Source organism: Nuphar pumila, chromosome 7, assembly GCF_984573655.1.
Source record: "Nuphar pumila chromosome 7, dmNupPumi1.hap1.1, whole genome shotgun sequence".
NCBI lineage: Eukaryota > Viridiplantae > Streptophyta > Magnoliopsida > Nymphaeales > Nymphaeaceae > Nuphar > Nuphar pumila.
This window is the reverse complement of record NC_143255.1, coordinates 38,079,275-38,100,129: the sequence shown is the minus strand read 5'-3', so window position 1 is coordinate 38,100,129 and position 20,855 is coordinate 38,079,275. Positions and strand designations below refer to the sequence as shown.

The window sequence follows — 20,855 nt, the reverse complement described above, 5'->3', positions numbered from 1 at the left end:
CGGCCTCACCGGTGTCATCTGCACCACGGCAGCGGCCTGGCTCCATGGATCGTTGTCGGGGAGCCGACGATAACCTCTGTTGTCGGACGTTGCCGAGTGTCGCCATTTTTCATCGGCGAGAAAGAGGCAGTTTCTGAGAAAGGCGAAAGGCTTTTGCTCTTTCGATTTCTCATAAACCGAATGCGCCCTTCTCTTTTGTAATACTATCTTTTATTTTTTTTTTAGGTAACACGGTCTGAACCGAGTATACTGACCCGGTGGAGGGCCCGATCGAGACCCATTTTGGGTGGATCAGGTCTGCCTCACTGCTTGGACCCGAACTCATTGGAATTGCGGGTCTGAGTTTGGGTCTGAACGAGAAATTTGAATCAGCCTTGGGACCCGATCATCTAGTTGGACCCAGACCCACTTGGGATCCAAGTCTATGATCGGATTCGGCCCGGTTGGATCGAAACAGAACCCATTTGGCTTTCAGGTCTAGTTCGATCTGGTTGAATCAAGTCAAGATCCGGATCTGATCTGATTCGTATAGACTGGGTCGTGATCCGGATCCAGGTCCGATCGGGTCTTAGTTTGGACTGGGTCTGATCCGGATATTGTTTGGATCAGGTCATATCCGGGTTCTGTTTGGACCGGGTCAGACCCGGGTAACTGTTATGGATCAGATTTAGATCCGAATTGAATTAGATAAGATCCATAATAGGATCTAGGTACTATTTACACTTGAACCGGATTAGTGACCGATACGGCCCTTCCTGGGACAGGTTCAAAGCCATTTTTTACTAGTTCCTTACGGTTTTTCACCAATTCTGAGATATAAAGACCCTATTTTCTTGAATCCATGAAAAGATGGGGATTTTCTCATTCGGTTATAGGGTTTTATAAGCTTTTGTTCCTGTATTATACTGATTCATTAAGTTTAGAACCGGTTCAGACCCTTAGATGACTGGTTCAGAGTTGTTTCAGACCGGTTCAGGGTGTTTTTAGACCAGTTCCATCTTGAGGATATCGAGTTTTACCCATATGAGCTTGTTTTTATCATTTTTCATTGTTAAACGAGACCTGCCGCATTGTTAAACGAGACCAGTTCCATCTTGAGGATATCATTTTTCATATTTTATAATTTTTCATTGTTAAGAAAGCATGACTTATGCATGTTAAATCATGTGTTTTATATTGGTTAAGTTATGCATAGTATTTTTAAGCATGAATTATGACTAAAATTCATGATATTGTTTTATCAAAATTAGTTTATACATATAAGTTAAAGCATGAACTTGTATTTTGATGATATAATATATATTTTGTCATGAATATACATGCATTAACATGTGTGCATGGACATGCTCTATAATACGAATATATTTTCGATAAAAGATCTTGATTGACCGATTCATGCAATCAACAAAATGATCTGAGTTGTGTTGATTAAGGATTCTTTGGACTGTATTAAGATTCATTATTATGATTATGTGTGACTTTATGAAATAATGATTTTACCCAAACGTAGGTTGTTATATTACAAATTCATACAGGGTGTAATAGTAGATGTGTATTTCAGCCCACAAAGCATGTTTGTACCCAAAGGTACTGTGTTGAATTACCTCTGGTTACACTTGTTTCACCAACTGAAGTCAATTCCTTATGAATTGAAAAGATGGAGCAACTATGAGTATTGTTGTTTCCACCAAAGTGAAACGATAATGACTCAACTATGCTTGTCTCAGGAAAGGTGAATAATAAAGGGTCTTACCTTTAACCTTTTCATCACAAGTCTCGTCTAAGCAATAATAAAATCTTCTCTTCCATTCCTTGTTGTATCAGGTTCTTTCCTTATCGATGGTTCTAGTAACATTTTTCTTTTAGACGAAACTAATTTTTTAAACTGGAAAGAAATAGTGTTGTTCACTCTGGGTTATATGAACCTTGATTTGGCCCTTAGAACTGATGAACATTTCGCTCTTACAAAGCAGAGCACAACCAAATAGAAGGTTGCCTTTGAGAAGTGGGAGCACTCGAACAAACTTAGCCTATTGCTTTTGCAATCTCGAGTAGCTAAGAATATTCGAGGCATCATTCCTCACTGTAGGATAATAAAAAAATTTATGAGCCATTGAGGCTCAATTTGTCATTTTTAATAAGGCAAGGGTCAATAAGCTCATGTCCAAATTAGTATCTATAAAATATATTGGTAACAGTCACATCTGAGAGCACATTTGAGAAATAAGGAACATTGTATCTTAGCTGAATGATATGAAGTTCTTTATTTTTTATTATTTCTTGATCCATCTGATTTTGACCTCATTGCCTATTGAATATGGACCCTTAAAAATCTCCTACAATACACATAATGATGAGAGATCTTTTAATGACCTCTTATCCAAGTGTGTTGAAGAAGAGAAGAAACAGAAGGGTGAGAGGGTGTCAAGTGCACATATGGCCTCTCATAAAAAAAAAACAAAGGCCACGATCAAAGAAAAGTTCCTTCAAAATAAAGAACAAGAAGGTTTATGGGGAGAGTTCTAACTCTCAGATGAAAGCTAAATCCCAGGCAGAAGGTTTTTCTATAAAGTGTTTATTCTATAAGAAGAAGGGCATAAGAAGGTGGACTGCTTGAAGCATAAGAAATGGCTCAAAAATAAAGATAATATGTCATTTGTTTCTCATGATTGCAATTTGATTCATGTTCCATTGCATAGTTGGTGGATTGATTCTGGTGTCACGGTGCATATTACCAACTCTTTGCAGGCATTTCTGAACAAAAGAAAATCAACATAGCATGAAAGAAGCATCTTCTCATGAAATAAGATGTGTTCGCATGTCAAGAATGTTGAAACCTACAGAGTTGTGTTGGAATCGAGATTTATTTTGGATTTGGTTGATATATTTTATGTTTTATCCTATAGTCAGAACCTGATTTCAATTTCAAAACTTGATATGTTTGGTTTTAGTTTTAAATTTGAAAACTCCAAGCTTGTTATTATCAAAAAAATTATTAATATAGGTTCTGCATTTGTGTGTGATGGTTTGTATCGGTTAAAAAACTGAATTTCAAATTTAAAAATTCTATTCTTTTGATAACATAATGATTGGCAATAAACGTGCTCTAAAGGAAGATCAATCCTATTTATTTTGGCATCGAAGGTTAGAACATATTTTGAAAAAGCAAGTCCAAAGACTTATGAAAGAAAGAATCATTAGATCTCTTGATTTCACAGATATAGATCCATGTGTTGACTGCATAAAGGCTAAGCAGTCTAACACATATAAGAAAGATGTCAAACGCAGCAATGAAAAGTTGAAGATAGTGCATACGGATGTTTGCAGCCCTTTTTCACCATGTTATACAGGTGAAATATATTTTGTCACCTTTATAGATGATTACTCATGGTATATGTATCTCTACTTTTTATTTGAAAAATTAAAAGTCTTTTAGGTTTTTAAGGACTTCAAGAAAAAAGTAGAGAAACAAATCGATGAAATTATTAGCGTTGTCAGGTTTGATAGAGGTGGCGAATATTATGGTTGTTTCACTAAGATGAGATAAAAGAAAGAGTCATTAACACGATTTTTAAAAGAGAAAGGCATTGTACATCAATATACCATGTTTGGTCGTGCTTACCAAAATGATGTAGCTAAAAGAAGAAACTGTATGCTTAAAGAAATGGTTCAAGCGATGTTGAATTACTCAAACCTTCACTTGACCTTATGGGGTGAAGCTCTTAGGACAACAGTGCATATTTTGAATAAAGTTCTTACAAAGGTTGTTTAAAAGAATCCTTACGAGTTATGAAAAGATAGAAAACCTTCTCAATCATATATGCATATATGGGGATGTCCAGCATAAACTAAATTGTATAACTCACATATAAAAGCCTTTGATCCTAAGATAACTAGTGGATTTTTCATTGGTTATCCAGGAAGCTTCCTTGAGGCCCTTTTCAGTCATCTGTCAAACTTGGCCAAAGGGTTATATTAAAACCCTTTTTTTGAATATTTTAATGCAATTGGACGGTGATGGGGACTTGCTTCTTATGTTATTGTTGTACAAAAACTCTAATTTTTTTCTTGTGTTTTGGTGTTCTCTTTAAAAAAATTTATAGGATTTATATGGTTTGCAATTGAATGGATAAATTTGTGGATTTGGTAGAGACAAAAATGAAATTTGGTTTATAGCAAGTAGAGTCGATTGATTGAGTGATTGGTATTTGTCTAAAACTTAAGATAGGCTATGGGACATGTAGATTGGTCTACTTGTTTCATAGTTTGTCGATCATGGAAACATAATTATTGGCCACTTTTAGTGTTCGTTTGTTGATATGATAGTTTAAAATCGAGTATTGGACTTGATATAGAGACTTTTATTATTTTTTGCACTTTTGTGGTCAATGGTGCTATGTTTGATGGTTTAATTGATACTTCTTACATATTTGATATTTGATACTTCCTATATATGATTTGTAAAACTGAAAATATTCTATATATTTTTTATATTAAATTAATTATGTAATTAATTTATTTTTTAGAAATTCTTTTGATTTTTTTATATTTTTTTGAGTTTTGCCAAAAAAATATTTAAAAAATTGAAAATCTCATGAGAATTTCAAAACCTATAAATTGTTGTTTAAAACTTTTGTCACTATTGATACGACTTCATAATCATAACCTTAATCTTAATAGTTCTTAAAAATGGATGGGGGCATCATGGTGCAAAATATTGACCCAATTATATCTCTTTTTTAATGACATGATATGAGAGAGAATCTAGAAAGTTAAATGCATGCAGATATTAAATTATCATAATAGAGAGACATAGAAAGAGATAGCGAGAGAGAAAAATATATCAATTATTAATAAAAATCAACATAATTTTACAAAATGTTCAAGTTAAAGTGTGTATCATGTTCAGTATGTGACCCGTTCGTATGAAAGGACCACTCTCTAGTGACTATTAAAATCTCTCATAATGATTCACATTAAAATTTGCTTATTAACTAGTTTTTTTTACAAATCTCTCCTAATTATTCACATTCTCTCTCTCTCTCTCTCTCTCTCTCTCTCTCTCTCTCTCTCTCGAACCAATCTTCTCTAACTACCTTTGAAAACCTTTCCTTTTCTCTCTTTCCCCTTTAAAATGTCTTTCTATCAAATAAAATAGTGCATGATCCTTTTAAACTTATCCACTCTCTGTATCCTATAAATTTACCAATATTGCTATATCCCTTCCTATATGGTCTGGTAGGGTTTACCCATAGTTGCCAAAAATGGATATGAGTACCCCTATGGATACGAGGTAGTGGTATAGGTACGTGAGGGCTTGAAAAGTTTCGGTTATATTGCTATTTGAAACATATTGATACGATTCCAAAAAATATTGAAATGAGTTTCTAATACACGTTAATACTTAATAGGTTTTAAAAGAATTGGTTTGAGTTTCTGAACAGTTGATATAAACTTATTTTTTATAAAAATACTTACAAATTAGTATAGTTAAACATGATATGTAAATCAATCATTATTTATAATATAATTTTTTATAATCTACATTAATTAAAAGTCTCAATAAAAATAGAGAATTTGTAAAATGAAATCATCATTTGTTTGCATAAATGCTAATATTAACAATGGAAAATGACCTTACTATATGGCAAAATTGATGTGTTTCTTGAAAAACCTTACAATTTTCAAAATTCATCTAATGTCCAAAACCATAACTTTTTTACTATAAAAGAACTTTTTCACCCTTTGAACATGTGAATGTACTCTGATATGTGAACTTTCTTCTCAAATATCCAAATATGTGAATTTTCTTTTATATTTGAAATTTTTTTATCAAATATATGAATTTTCTCTCACACATTTTGTGAATGTCTTCTTGCATGCTTCTACATTTGCGAATATTTTGACCTTCACACGAGAATGTCCTCACACATTTGCAAGCATCCGCCTCCCTGTGCCCCTTATGCGATTTTCAGTAAAAAAAGTTTATTGAAAAAAAATGACACTTTAAAAGTGTTATGGGTATTTAGCGATACTTCAAAAATGTTGCTAAAGCCTTTAGTGACGCTTCAAAAGCATGATGAGCTTTTAAAGATACTTTAAAAGCATCGTTAAAGCCTTTAACACCGCTTCATAAATACATATTTGGAGAAAAAACCACAAAATACAGTACGACATTCACATATTTTGGAGGGAAAATCACATATTTAGGAGGACATTCGCATATTCTCATATTTTGAGAGCAAATCTGCAAAAGTGGTAGGAAATTTATATATTTGGGAGGAAATTTATAAATAAAGAATAAAATTCACATATTTGATATTTGAAAGGAAAGTGCATATCTCAAGGAAAATCATGTGTGAAGGGTAAAATATCCTTTTACAGCAGAAAAGTTACAATTTTGAAAAATGATGGATTTTCGAAAATTATAAGATTTTTCGAAAAATGCCTCATTGTTGTCGTAATAGAAATATGTTTCTATGTAAGATGGGATGTGTTTTCCAAGCACTTGAGACAAGTTTGTTAAACATTTAATACTTCTGTCAATGGTTTTAGATACCTAATACAAGATAAGCATGGGAGTATTGAGTACCAATGCAACTAAACATTTACCTTTTAGTTTTAGCAATTGCATCATATATTCCAGCTTTGGCCTTTCAAAGCTGACCTTATTGTCTCAACTTACATTCTTTCCTAAGAATTAATTTTCTTCTAAAGGGAAACAAAATTCCTTGGTTCGGTATGAAGGTGCTGCTAAAAAAAATGGGGCGTTTGGAATAACTTCAGCCATGCAGCCAAGTATGACCACAATATCTTTTAGCTACTGCATGCTCGACGAAGCTTGCAAGTTGCAACCATGGGTGGAGCCACGTTTAGGTCAGGGTGGGTAATGCCCATCCTCACCCTCTATAAGGTCGGGTCAAGGTGGGCATACTCAGACCCATCCCATGCCCCTCCCCCTCTAACCCCACCCCAAATCATCCCCACCCCCCGTCTCTCTCTCACTGTGCCTACTTCCTTGCGACTCCCCCCATGCTTTGTTATGATTTATATCTTTTATTTTGGTTTTTCAAATGACGTAAATATTTAATTAGTTTTTTTTTTTAATTAGCATGCCTATAAATGATGTTTGTTAGGATTTAAGGTTTTGTTTTGTTTTATTTTTTTAGAATGACATAAATGTTTAGCTTATGGTTTTATGATTTGTGTGTGTATGTGTGTGTTTTTTTAATTACCATCAGGCATGACTCCATGAATATTATGTGGTTTAATTTTGGTTAGAATATTAGTGGGTTTTTATTAATTAATCATAAAAAATAATTTGTGATGTTTGTAAGAATTAAGATTTTTGTTTGATTTTTTTTAGAATGACATAAATGTTTAGTTATGGTTTTAGAATTTTTTCATGTTTTTTTTATTATCATTAGGCATGAATCTATGAATATTCATGATATGATTTTTGTTAGAATATTAAGGTTTTTTCATCAATTAGTATTAATGCATAATTTATGATGTTTATAGTAATTAGGGATTTGATTTTCTTAGAATGGTATAAATGTTTAGTTGAGATTTTAGGGTTTGTTTTAGTGTTTTTTGCTAATTACCATTAGGCATGAATACATGAATAATGTGTGATTTGTTTTCATTTAGAATATTAGGTTTTTTATCAATTAGCATAAATATATAATTTATGAAGGTTTCCATTGGGTTTTTTAGAAACATATTGTTAGTAAAGTTTGTCAGTAATTATTTTTTCCTTTTTTTTTTGCCCACCCTAGTTTAGAATCCTAGCCCCAACCCTAGTTATAACTTATTTTTTCTTCTTTTTCTATGTTTATTCAGATCAGATTCTAATGCACGCACTTGTGTAGACATGATCAAAGATAGTTTTAACTGTGATATAGTGGTGGATCAATATCATAGCTACAAGGTTTTCTAACATATATATATATATATATATATATATATATATATATATATATATATATATATATATATATATATATATATATATATATAGCAAGAGAGAGAGAGTAATGGGTAGGTGCAAAATGATGTGTGTTAAATGACACATGCTAAATGAGTTTTTCAAGGTTTTTTCATTTTACTTTAAATTATGACTGTATCAATTCTCACACATGGGTGGGTTTTTATAAGGTTTGAAAAATCAATGGTCTAAAATCTTTGTAAAATTTTTAGACTCCAAATATCATTTTTTCATCAAAAACACATGATCCAGGTGTGAATTCCTCGTCAATCGACCCAACCCATTTATAGGGTTGGAACTGCGAAAAAAATACCGAAAGGGCAGAAAAAACTCATTTAGCATATATATATATATATATATATATATATATATATATATATATATATATATATATATAGAGAGAGAGAGAGAGAGAGAGAGAGAGTTATGTATAGCTGATCACCCGTTAGGTACTCAAACGAAGGTCACTCACATTGAACGTCAATGGCACGGAGTGATGGACGCTCAACATCATTTTTGCACACAAAAGACTTAGCGCCATTAAATATCTAAAAGTATCCGCTTAGACTTTTAGTGGCGCTATTTTATTGAAGTTGGGATTCTATCGTACAGTGGTCGGAAGTTACTTTATACATTATAAAGATGTTCATAGAGTGCTGCCAAATTCAATTTCTTACATGGCTTCTTTTATTTCATCAGCTAACAACTGGGATCTAATGCTTGGCTCCTACAGAGAATCGTTCTCACAATGTTGAGAGAAGGATTTTCATTTGCCCCACTTCTCATGTGCAAGCAAATATGACAAAACGGGGAGTGTGATCAGATTAGAAATTGGATTTCCCATTCTACTCACTTTCCAGGCATGTTTGCCTGAATCATGTGATTCTAAGGGGATGTTTTGTTTGTTTCCACAGAATAGCTTTCTTAGAATAACCTGAGAAAGCGATTCTAAAAGCCTGAAATCTCATGTTCAACCGAATGTCCCTTCCCCGCTAATATCCCTTCTTCATATCATCTCAAGGGGATGCCACGAAAGGGCAGCCTGTGGCCATTTTTGGGATATTCCCTTTTCTATCTCTGTTCTTTAAACTTGAATGGGGCAGCCCTTTTCCGACCATCTCCTTCTCTCTTTATGTTTTTATGAAGTATGAAAATATCATCTTTGTGAATTTTGTATATATTGGTGTTTATTATTTTGTTATTTTTGCATTTATTTGAGCAATTGTTTTTTATTTTCCTATTTTTTTGTATTTTCTAATAAAATCATTTTTTAATTATACCGATTCCCAAACGATTTTATTTGGATCGATTGAGGTTTAAAATAAAACTATCCACCACCTACTGAACCGATTTTAAGAACATTGACTATGCAGTCCCTGACCTTCCACTCAAAAAATCTTTACTTTTCAAAGCCTTTTCCTCTGACTAAAAAGTTATATTCTAACCCCCATTAAAGAGGTTTTGAAATGAAAAAAAAAAACTTTTTCCCTTTTTTCCTACAGAAGTTCAAATATCTAATACATTTAATTGTTAGACAGATTTTCACGTTCAACCGACGTCACATAATGGTGGCCCCACGTCATCCAGACTCTTGAAATGAGGGAACACAAGAGTGCCTTGCATTTAGTTTCAAAGGGGTCTGGCATAATGGGATGGGGTTTAGCCTGTTAGGCAGGCTGTTTAGGTTCAAATCCCAACTCTACTCTTCTATGGGGCAAGAGGTAAACTCATAAAGTTTTATGCTGTCAGGATAAAGATCTTAAGTACCGTTGGGTCTCTAATCACTATGGCATTTTTTATGTAAATATAAAAAATAAAATAAAGTGCCTTGCATTTATCTGAGGCAGTGGTCACGCAGATTTTCTCACAGAGCATTTGACTTACATCGAAGGGAGCTTAGAAAGTTGTGTTCATCGTCATTACATAACGAAGAACATGTAAAGTGCAAAAGATCCAGCAATCAGGGCCGAATACTTTACAAAACATAGAAAATATCTGTAATTGCAGTAATTTCTCATGCAGTGATTTCTTTCATCGCATAAAGCAATTTACTATCTCTTAAATAGAAAATTGGTGCTGAAAAATTGTTGTGCACCCAGTGGTTTTGTGTGACCCGTGTAGGGGTGGCAAAATCTGACACGACCCGCCAACCCGCTTCTTAGGCGGGTTCGGGTTTGGCTTAAACGAGTTTGTGTCGTAAACAAGTCGACCTGCCTAACCCGTTTATTAAACGGGTCGGGTTCGTGTTAGGGGTATGCCAACCCGCCAACCCGGCTGACTCGTTTAATAAACGGGTTAGAAGGGTGGGTCAACCCATTTACCCGATCCCGACCCGCCAGCCAACCCGTTTACCCGACCCCAACCCGCCTGCCAACCCGCCCGCTAACACGAACCTGAACCGCCAACCCGTTTACCCGACCCGTTTATTAAACGGGTTAACAGTGTCGTACGTGTCGGGTTACCCGTTTAATAAATGGGTCGGGTTAGTGTTTGCCACAGTCGACCCGTTTAATAAACGGGTCGGGTTCATGTTGAGGTATGTTGACCCGCCGACACGACCCGCCAACCCGACCCGATTGCCACCCCTAGACCCGTGTACTTTATAAAATACTCGAACTGCCCCAAACACTGGATCATGCCTATGTGAAGTGTGTATCTCTTTTCATATCAATAAGAAGTGATTTTTTCTAAAATAAAAAAAGTGGAAGATGTCCTCCATTGTTGATCATCTATATCAATTTCCTGATCAGAACCATGTACGGTGTTATTTACTTAGGGTTTTGATTGGTAAAAATAATTGAAGATGGTAGTTATCTCAGTTTAAGATATACAGATAGAAGAACAATTCTTGCTTGGTCACTCTCGTAGGCTTCAATTCTTGGAGCAATATTCTAAGAAAGGTAAATTCACCATAAATCCCACTCCCTAAAGAAGGATCAGGCAATATGATGAAGCACTTTCAGTGTGCTGCCTCACCTTATCTCCCACCATATACTGTTGAGCTCCATAGCTAATAAATTGCAAGTGACAATGCGTAGCAACACACTAAAAAAAAAGAATGAATCAAGTAACATGACAAAACACAATTTTTTTGTATTTTGAAATAAAAAAAATGATCGTACTATACACAAAAAATGATGCATTTTTTGAAATGTCCTGCAGTTTTTAAAATTTGCTAGATGTCCAAATTTTTTGTTGTAAAAGGACCTTTTTACCTCTAGTACAAGCAAATTTTTTCTAGATATGCAAACTTATATGTGAATTTTCTCACATGTGAAAAATTATTTTCAAATATATGAATTTCATCTTAAATATGAGAATATGAAAATTTCTTCTTAAATATGTTATTTTTTTTTAAAGACTTTAGCGACACTTTTGCAAATACCAAGCATGAGGCACTTTTCTTGACATGTTCTGACATTCACAAATACAATACGACATTTTCAACTATGAGTTGCAAAGGTCCCCAAAATGTATGAACTCCTTTTACTAAAATCGCATATCTCAAATGTGTGAGGACATTTGCATGCGAAGGTCAAGAAATTCACAAATATGAGAGTATTTAGTAAAAAAAAGTATGTACATTTTGAGAACCTTAACAACTAATGATCACAAATGTCCTCAAAATATACAAGCCTCCTTTAAATAAAAATGTGTAATGGACACAATAAGGAGGACATTCGCAAATGTGTGAGAGAAAAATAACATATTTAAGAGAAAAAATGATATTTAAATACTTAATAGAAAGTTCGTATATCTAAAAAAAATTTGCATGTGTGAAGGGTAAAAAGGATAAAAAGTCTTTTTACAACCAAAAACTTGTGAATTTTAACATTAAGCAGTTTTTAAAAATTACAAAGCATTTTGAAAAATACATCATTTTTGTCGTATAGAACGATCATTTTCCATTTTAAAATCACCAGTCCATTACTTTAATCACCACCCTTCATGATGCATGCAGCCGGATCCACAAAAGTATTGATGTCATCATTTTACAATGAATTGTGGTGATTGAAGTGATTGACGATCGTGGTTTCAGAAGACAAAAATTTGTATTTTGTCAAATCATCTAATATATGTACACTAAACTTGTGTAATCATATTTCACCTGATCTACCCTCCACTCTCGCACCATCAAGAGGATGGGGTGGTTGATTGTTGGTGATTAGACCAAGTACCTTGCAAGGTATAGGGTCTGATCACTGGATCTTCCTTCCCTTGTTTTATGGTTCAAAACATATTGTTGGCTGGCAAGTACGGTTGGTAAACAAGTCGAATGAATCCGACATAGGCTTCTTGGGCTAGCTTATATACAATCGCATTGATTGCTCGTATGGCTTGTGCTACCCATGGTGACAAATATCTCGATATTTACGAAAATTTTGTGAAAAAGCGAGAAAAACTGTAAAAGTTTTAAATGGCTAAATCTCACGAGATTTAAAAAAATCTTATGAGATTTTTGTTTGTTTTTTTGTTGACTTCTCTCAAAAATGTTGCAAAATTTACTAAATCTTGTGATATATCGCTTATATTTTTGTCGCACATTTTATGTTTTTTTTTTCACGGTTCTTTCAAAATGCAAAAAATGCTTAAAATCTTAGTTACCATTTACCAACTTACTGTTTCTGCTCTGCGAGGGGCGACTGCAACGAGACAGCCGAAAACTGATGCATCTCTCTCTTCCCTTCTCCTCTCTTCTATAGGTGCATTTTTTATCGTCAATGGGCGAGAGGTGCTCTCTCTCTCTCTCTCTCTCTCTCTCTCTCTCTCTCTCTCTCTCTTGGATGTTATGCTTGACCATGAATACTTAACACTGAAGTTCAGAAATCATGCCACCATTTCACATTGGATTCAGTTGGGCGTTTTTAAAGCTTCTATCCATGAGCAGTTTTAGGATTTGGGTTGTAGGTAGAGTGAATTTTTTAGCAATAGTGTCATGGGATGTAAAACCTCTCTCCGGCAAATTTGCCAGAGGGGATAAGCATCAAAAAAAAAATTAAAGAAAACAGCGGTTTCCCCAAAAGGGAAACCGCGTAACGGGAGGGGGTGAGGATAAACCTCACCCCCCAAAATCCGCGGAGGGTGAGGGTTATCCTCACCCTGCGTGAGGGCTATAAAAGCCCTCACACAGCCTCCCTCCACCGCATCTCAACGAGCGGCAGAGGGAGAGACAGAGAAAGAAGGGGAGCGAGAGAGAGAGAGGAGGCGCTTACCGGCAACGGCGGTGATGACAGCGAGGTAAGTCTCTGCCTTCCCCATCTTTTTCTTCGTTCTTCTTTTCTGATCTGAGCACAAAAGGGGGGGGGCGGCAGCCATTGTTGTCGGCGAGTTGCAGAAAATGGAAAAAAAAATCGACAGAGGGAGAGAGGCAGAGAGGGAGTCGGTCGGCCTCGATGACCGGCCGACTCCGATGGTCGGCCACGGCGACCGGCCGACACCGATGGCCAACCCCGAAGGTCGGCCCAGTCCTGATGGGAGCAGAGAGAGGGTCGGCAGGGGCCGACCCCCTACACCTGGAATCAGAAGGGGTGCAGCCCCTTCCGCTCTTTTAATGGGGACCGGTGCGGTCCGGGCACTCGGACCGAACCGGGTCGGTCTGGGTCGCGCCCAGACCAAGGATTCGAAAAAAAAAAAGTCAGAGAGGGTTGGTTCGGGTCGAACCGGTTCAAGCCAAACCGGTTCGGTTAACTCTGGTTCAAGTAGAACCAGTTCAGACCGAATCGAGTCTGAACCGATCCGGTTTGAACCAAGGTCCGAACCGAACCAGTCGGGTCTGGATTTGGCTTTTCAATCCAGACCCAGTTCGATCTAGACCTGTCCTAAATCCAGATTCACCGAGTCTAGATCCGACTGGATCAGTCTCGGATCTAGACCCAGTCAGACAGGTCTGGACCCAGTTAGATTTTCTTGAATCCAGTCAGGCATATTTGGATCCAATCAGACTGTTCTGGATCCAGTCAGGCAGGTCCAAATCCAGTCAGAATAGAATGGATCCAGTCAGACTAGTTCGGGTACAATCATACTGTTTTGGATCCAGACTGGATGTCCTAGATCGATTTGGATCAGTCCATATTAGGAATGGATATGGATCGGATCAAACGAAAGTCTCGTATGGCACCGAAATCCAAAATGTACCAAGATATCCATTTGGATACTTGAGATCAATTTTAGTAAAATAGGCATATCTTCGCACTCCGAACTCAGAATTGAGTGAGGTTTGGTGCGTTGGATTTGTACTCAAGAGAGGAATCCATTGGTCCATGAAATTCAGTCAAACTAATAATACAAAATCGTGGTTTCTTGAGTAAATTCGGGAAGAGGTAAGTTGGTAATTTTATTATAACATAAGAAGTTTTATGCATTAATATGAACATCTTATGTAACCAGATCACATTGTTAGAGCTTCGTGAGGCTCAATTTTGGAGAGATCACAGGTTCGCACTTGAGGTAAGAAATGTTATAAGTAATGTTATATGTTAATAAACCTTGTTTCGCGTTGCGTTTTATTGCAGTGTTATAGATGCTATGTGATTTGCATGATAAGTTTGAGTTAGACCATGACATGCATAAATTTCATGCTTGACATTATGAGTTAAGTTATATACATGATCATTGTGATGTACATGTTAATTTTGATCTCTCTCTCTCTCTCTCTCTCTCTCTCTCTCTCTCTCTCTCTCTCTCTCTCTCTCTCTCTCTCTCTCTCTTGAATGTTATGCTTGACCATGAATACTTAACACTGAAGTTCAGAAATCATGCCACCATTTCACATTGGATTCAGTCGGGCATTTTTAAAGCTTCTATTCATGAGCAGTTTTAGGATTTGGGTTGTAGATGAGTGAATTTTTTAGCAATAGTGTCATGGGATGTAAAAAAACCCTCCGGCAAATTTGCCAGAGAGGATAAGCATAAAAAAAAAACAAAAAAAAACAAAATTTTAAAGAAAACAATGTCGCGTAACGGGAGGGGGTGAGGATAAACCTCACCCCCCAAAATCTACGGAGGGTGAGGGTTATCCTCACCTTGCGTGAGGGCTATAAAAGCCCTCACACAGCCTCCCTACACTGCATCTCAACGAGCGGCAGAGGGAGAAGGGGAGCGAGAGAGAGAGAGGAGGCGCTTACCGGCAACGGCGACGACGGCGGTGACGACAGCGAGGTAAGTCTCTGCCTTCCCCATCTTTTTCTTTGTTCTTCTTTTCTGATCTGAGCACAAAAGGGGGGGCCGGCAGCCATTGTTGCCGGCGAGTTGCAGGAAATGGAAAAAAAATTGACAGAGGGAGAGAGGCAGAGAGGGGGTCGGTCGGCCCCGATGACCGGCCGACTCCGATGGTCGGCCACGGCGACCGGGCGACACCGATGACCGACCCCGGAGGTCGGCCCAGGCCTGATGGGAGCACAGTGAGGGTCGGTAGGGGCCGACCCCCTACACCTGGAATCGGAAGGGGTGCAGCCCCTTCCGCTCTTTTAATGGGGACCGGTACGGTCCGGGCACTCGGACCTAACAGGGTCGGTCTGGGTCGCGCCCATACCGAGGATTCTAAAAAAAAAGTCAGAGAGGGCTGGTTCGGCTTAGGTGCGACCCATACCGAACCGGGTCGCACCCAGACCGAACCGAGACAGGCGATTTGGGTGAACCAGTTCAGGCCAAACTGGTTCGGGTCGAACCGGTTCAAGCCAAACTGGTTCAGTTAACTCTGGTTCAAGTAGAACCAGTTCAGACCGAATCGGGTCTGAACCGATCCGGTTTGAACCAAGGTCCGAACCGTACCAGTTGGGTCTGGATTTGGCTTTTCAGTCCGGACCCAGTTCGATCTAGACCTGTCCTAAATCCAGATTAACCGGGTCTAGATCCGACTGGATCAGTCTCGGATCTAGACCCAGTCAGACAGGTCTGGACCCAGTTAGATTATCCTGAATCCAGTCAGGCAGATCTGGATCCAATCAGACTGTTCTGGATCCAGTCAGGCAGGTCCAGATCCAGTCAAACTGTCATGGATCCAGTCAAACTATTCTGGATCCCGTTAGAATAGAATGGATCCAGTCAGACTAGTTCAGGTCCAATCAGACTGTTTTGGATCCAGACTGGATGTCCTAGATCGGTTTGGATCAGTCCATATTAGGAATGGATATGAATCGGATCAAACGAAAGTCTCGTATGGTACCGAAATCCAAAATGTACCAAAGATATCCATTTGGATACTTGAGATCCATTTTAGTAAAATGGGCATATCTACGCACTCCGAACTCAGAATTGAGTGAGATTTGGTGCGTTGGATTCGAACTGAAAAGAGGAATACATTGGTTCATGAAATTCAATCAAACCAATAATACAAAAATAGTGGTTTCTCGAGTAAATTCGGGAAGAGGTAAGTTGGTAATTTTATTATAACATAAGAAGTTTTATGCATTAATATGAACATCTTATGTAACCAGATCACATTGTTAGAGCTTCGTGAAGTCCAATTACGCACTTGAGGTAAGGAATGTTATAAGTAAAGTTATATGTTAATAAACCTTGTTTCGCGTTGCGTGTTATTGCAGTGTTATAGATGCTATGTGATTTGCATGATAAGTTTGAGTTAGACCATGACATGCATAAATTTCATGCTTGACATTATGAGTTAAGTTATATACATGATCATCGTGATGTACATGTTAATTTTGATATGTCTTGCATGATAGGAAGAATTTGAACTACGATTGCATGTGTCTATGATCGTTAAATATCATGCATTGTGATGAGTCCATGCTTAGTTTAGAGTTCTCTTTAGTCTATTCACGTGTGTGAATAGATATTTTTGAGATCAGCATGCATGACCCCTTAATTCTCAGAAGTGGCGATTTATGGCAAGGGCTACCTGGTTCACTGCCAGAGTGCAACCACCATGGAGAGTGGGTCGTCGGTGATTTAATGATGTAGAGACACTACATCATTGTGTGCTAAGTGAGAGAGGTGTGAGTCCTAATGTCACCATGAGATTAAGAATGAGATTTGTTGTGATCAGTCACGACACCACTCGTGAGAGAACGAGTAAACTATGAATTGAGAATATTGTTCAATGTGTGAACTTAGTTATGTCTTAGGATTTCACTCACACTGATTTGGGACTTTAGAGGACCATGGATGGTTGATATAAATCATGGTTAGGATGTAGCATGAACCATACCGAGATTGAGAGCTTGACCTCCCGGCTAGCTACCGATGGGGTCCCCGTGGTGGTTCACTGCAGTGTATGGTTGCTACGCTCATAGATGGCTATTACTGGTATAGTCAACCTAGTGATAGTTGTGTGAAATAGAGTATTTGAGAATGATAATAAGGGTAATTAAAATATACAACATGTGTGGTGTGTCGAGAACTAAAATAAGACTAGGGGCTTAGAGGCCACTACATTTGTAAATTGATTGTGTATTTACTTATAATTATTTCTTACTAGGTTGTAGACTCACCCTCATTTTGTTTAATTACAATTGTAGGTTCCAGACATTAGTATCAGTCGGCGTGTGAGCAGTCTTCAGTAGAGCATTTGGTATAATTTCTTTTCCTTGTCATTGAATAAATTGTAATTATTTTTATTCTGTTATGAATGATGAACATTGTAAGAAAAAGTTGATTATGGAAATAAAATGAAAAGTTTTTTTAGCCATGTTTTCTCTGTGTAAGCTTTGTACTTTTCCCTCTAGGAAGTAATACCAGCCGAACTCGGACTCCTGAGGTCCCAGATCAGGGTGTTACAAAGTGGTATTAGAGTCAAGTTTACACAGAAAAAGGGTTCATCATTTATAACAAGATTCAATGACAAGATGTAAGTCTCTGCTCGAATAAGACACGTTAGTGATTAAATTATTGCGTAATTAGGAATAGCTAACGAACAAGAAAACAATAAAGTCCCACGGGCTCAAGACTCTGCAGAGCCTTCCATGGTAGGGAGAGAGGAATTTTTCGCCGCAATGGCAATGGTTACCGGAGTCATCACAAGCATAACTCAAGTGGTTAGAGAGTTGACACTGCAGCCTCCTCTGATCTACATCATACTCGAAGATCGAGACTCTTACCATCAGAACTACCCCTACACTATCTAGGGGCGACATCCACCACCTTACGGAAGGAGGAATCACCAATGCAATTGTCAGAGAGCGAGGTCTGCACGTTGGCGGATGGGGGTAAATCGCATAGCGGCTCGAAGAGGAATCGGGAGAAGAGCATCTTCGAACACAAACTTTGTGCCTCGGGGAGGGTCTCGTATGGCCAGCGCACGAGGATGACATATATCCCGAGCTAGATATGCGGCTGCCATGAGTTGGGGAAACCAGAGGGTTCCACCTCCATTCTAAGAGTTTTTGTCCGAAGAAACTCGGAGAGCTGCAGTTCAGGCAGCCAAAGCAGCTCGACAGGCAGCGGAAGTCAACCGAAGCGACCTAGGATTTGGGCAAAAGTGAGCAATTTTGAAAAATTCGGAAGAAGAAGGCGAGGATGAAGACCCGAGTGATGATCCTGCCTCACCTACATACACTCCTGCCACACCTACCCACACATCTTCCTCACCAACTTACACTTCTGCTTCACCTCAGTACGACTTGAACGTTCTTCCTGAGACTCAGACTCAAGGGAGTACAAGGAACAAGTCCTACTTCGGATGGATTGAAGAGTGATTAGGATTAGCTAGTTGGCTTAGTAGAGTCGCATTATTTGAATTGCATTGTTCTTTTTTTTTGTTTGCTAATAATGTTTCTCGTGCGTGTATGAGACTTTTTGAATGAAATAAGATGAATAATTTTATTTATATTGCGTGAGATGTGATAAAATCTTGTACGAATCTAATGAACCATTTGATGTTAAGTGATAATTTTTTTGCAGTACAAATGGTCACTCGCAGATGAACATCTTATCTTTCAAAAGACACGGTAGCAGCTAGGCGGAAAAGGGAGCTCCTTGGCGGACCATCGCGAAGGGCACCCTCATCATCCCCTACTACGGAAAGGGCACAACTTCAGGGAAGTTACGCGGCAACGCACACACTGGAAAGATATACTCCACGAGAGGGTAGAGAAGAAAGTATGGAGATCTCACCTGGATCCCCAATGAATTAGAGTACAAGGATACCGTCAGAGTACACTACCAACCGCATATTGTATGAGCTTTTGCAAACGACCCGAGCCCAACAAAGTCAATCTCAGACGGTGATTTCTGGTATCACCTCATGGGCGAAGAGGTTCAAGAACATGCAGCCTCCGCTCTTCGATGGCACTCCTGACGGGGTTGTGGCAGAGAATTGGTTGATGCAGGTCGAGAAGGCATTGGATGTCATCCAATGTCCAGAGGATCAAAGGGTATGGATAGTTGTATCCAATCTGATCAGCGATGTAGAGCACTGGTGGAGGTCTATCAGAGACACCTTGGAACCGGATACATACTTGCCTTGGTCCACATTCGTGAGAAGATTTTACAGGCAATTCTTTCCAAAGTGTTAGAGGGTGGAAAAGGAAGAAGAGTTCAGGAAGTTGAAGTAGGGTGACATGACGGTCGCCCAATATACCGTTCGTTTCAACTTTCTCTCCCGTTTTGCCAAGTCCTTGGTGGCAAACGAGAAAGAGAAGTGCAGGAGGTTCAAGAGGGGTTTGAGGCCCAAAATTTTGAGGTTGGTCGGGCCACAACAAATAAAGAAATACAACCAACTCGTAGACTATGCCTCTAGGTACGAGTTTTTGGAGATGCGGACAGCAGAAAAGCTGCAAGCGAACGAAAAAGTCAAGACGGAAGAAAAGACCCAGCACAGCGGTGGCAATATGGTAGAATCCTATCGGAGGAAGTTTCATTCTAAAGGAAAATTTCAGCGAGACAACAAGAGACATTTCGGAGGACAAAACCCTGGTCAGAACCAGAGTAAGCAAGTCAAGTATGCAGACAATCAACAAGCCAAGCGGCAAAGGTTACAGAAGCCGGTCCAGTCGGATAACGCTTGTAAGACTTGTGGTCTCCAGAGGCACGAGGGTAAATGTGACTTGAGGAACATGAAATGCTTCAACTGCCAGCAGATGGGTCATTATGCCAATGATTGCCCACAACCTGATCGAAGAAACAACGCCCCACCAAAGCCGAAGCCAGCAGTACCAGGTCTCGCCTATGCGACTGCTCTTCAAGAAGCTCTTGTCAACCCTGAAGTGGTTGAAGATACACTTCTTATTTCTGGTGTTCTTGCTTGTGTATTATTCGACTCAGGAGCCACACATAGTTTCACTTCTTTAGCTTTTGGAAAACGGTTGCCAGTGGCACCTTCTCGATTGAGTGTTTCTTACTTAATAGAGACACCTATAAGAGCAACCACCATTGTGGATACTGTGTATTCTAACTGCGTTGTAAAAATCAAAGATTGTGAGTTGCCTGTGAACTTGTTGCAACTTGACTTCAAAGATCTAGATGTTGTTCTTGGCATGGATTGGTTGTCGGACCATCATGCCACTATCGATTGTAGAAGAAAGTGTGTCAGCTTTTAAATACCTCAAACTCCAACTTTCACATACCAGGGTGTTAGAAAATTACCCAAGTCGACTATCATATATTGTTTAAAGGCCAATATATATATTGAAAAGGGATGCATGAGATTCCAGGCTTACATGAAAACTGAAGAGAAAGAAGACCTCACAATATCAGATCTAGACATAGTTCGTGAATATGATGATGTTTTTCCAGAAGATCTATCAGGTCTTCCTCTTGATCGTGAGATTGAATTTCAAATTGATCTAGTTCCGATAACAACACCCATTTCAAAGGCTCCCTATCGAATGGGACCTGTGGAACTCAAGAAGCAGCTGCAAGAATTATTAGAGAAAGGTTTTATTCGTCCGTCAATATCTCCTTGGGGTGC

General features: G+C 38.2%; 1 protein-coding gene across 1 annotated transcript; it reads left to right on the top strand.

Annotated features, from left to right (window-relative positions):
* Window positions 1-19,506: 19,506 nt before the first annotated feature.
* Window positions 19,507-20,484, top strand: LOC149831966 (uncharacterized). Its single transcript, XM_090013126.1, has one exon. The coding sequence runs from the start codon at window positions 19,507-19,509 to the stop codon at window positions 20,482-20,484; it is 978 nt and encodes a 325-aa protein (XP_089869252.1).
* Window positions 20,485-20,855: the final 371 nt, after the last annotated feature.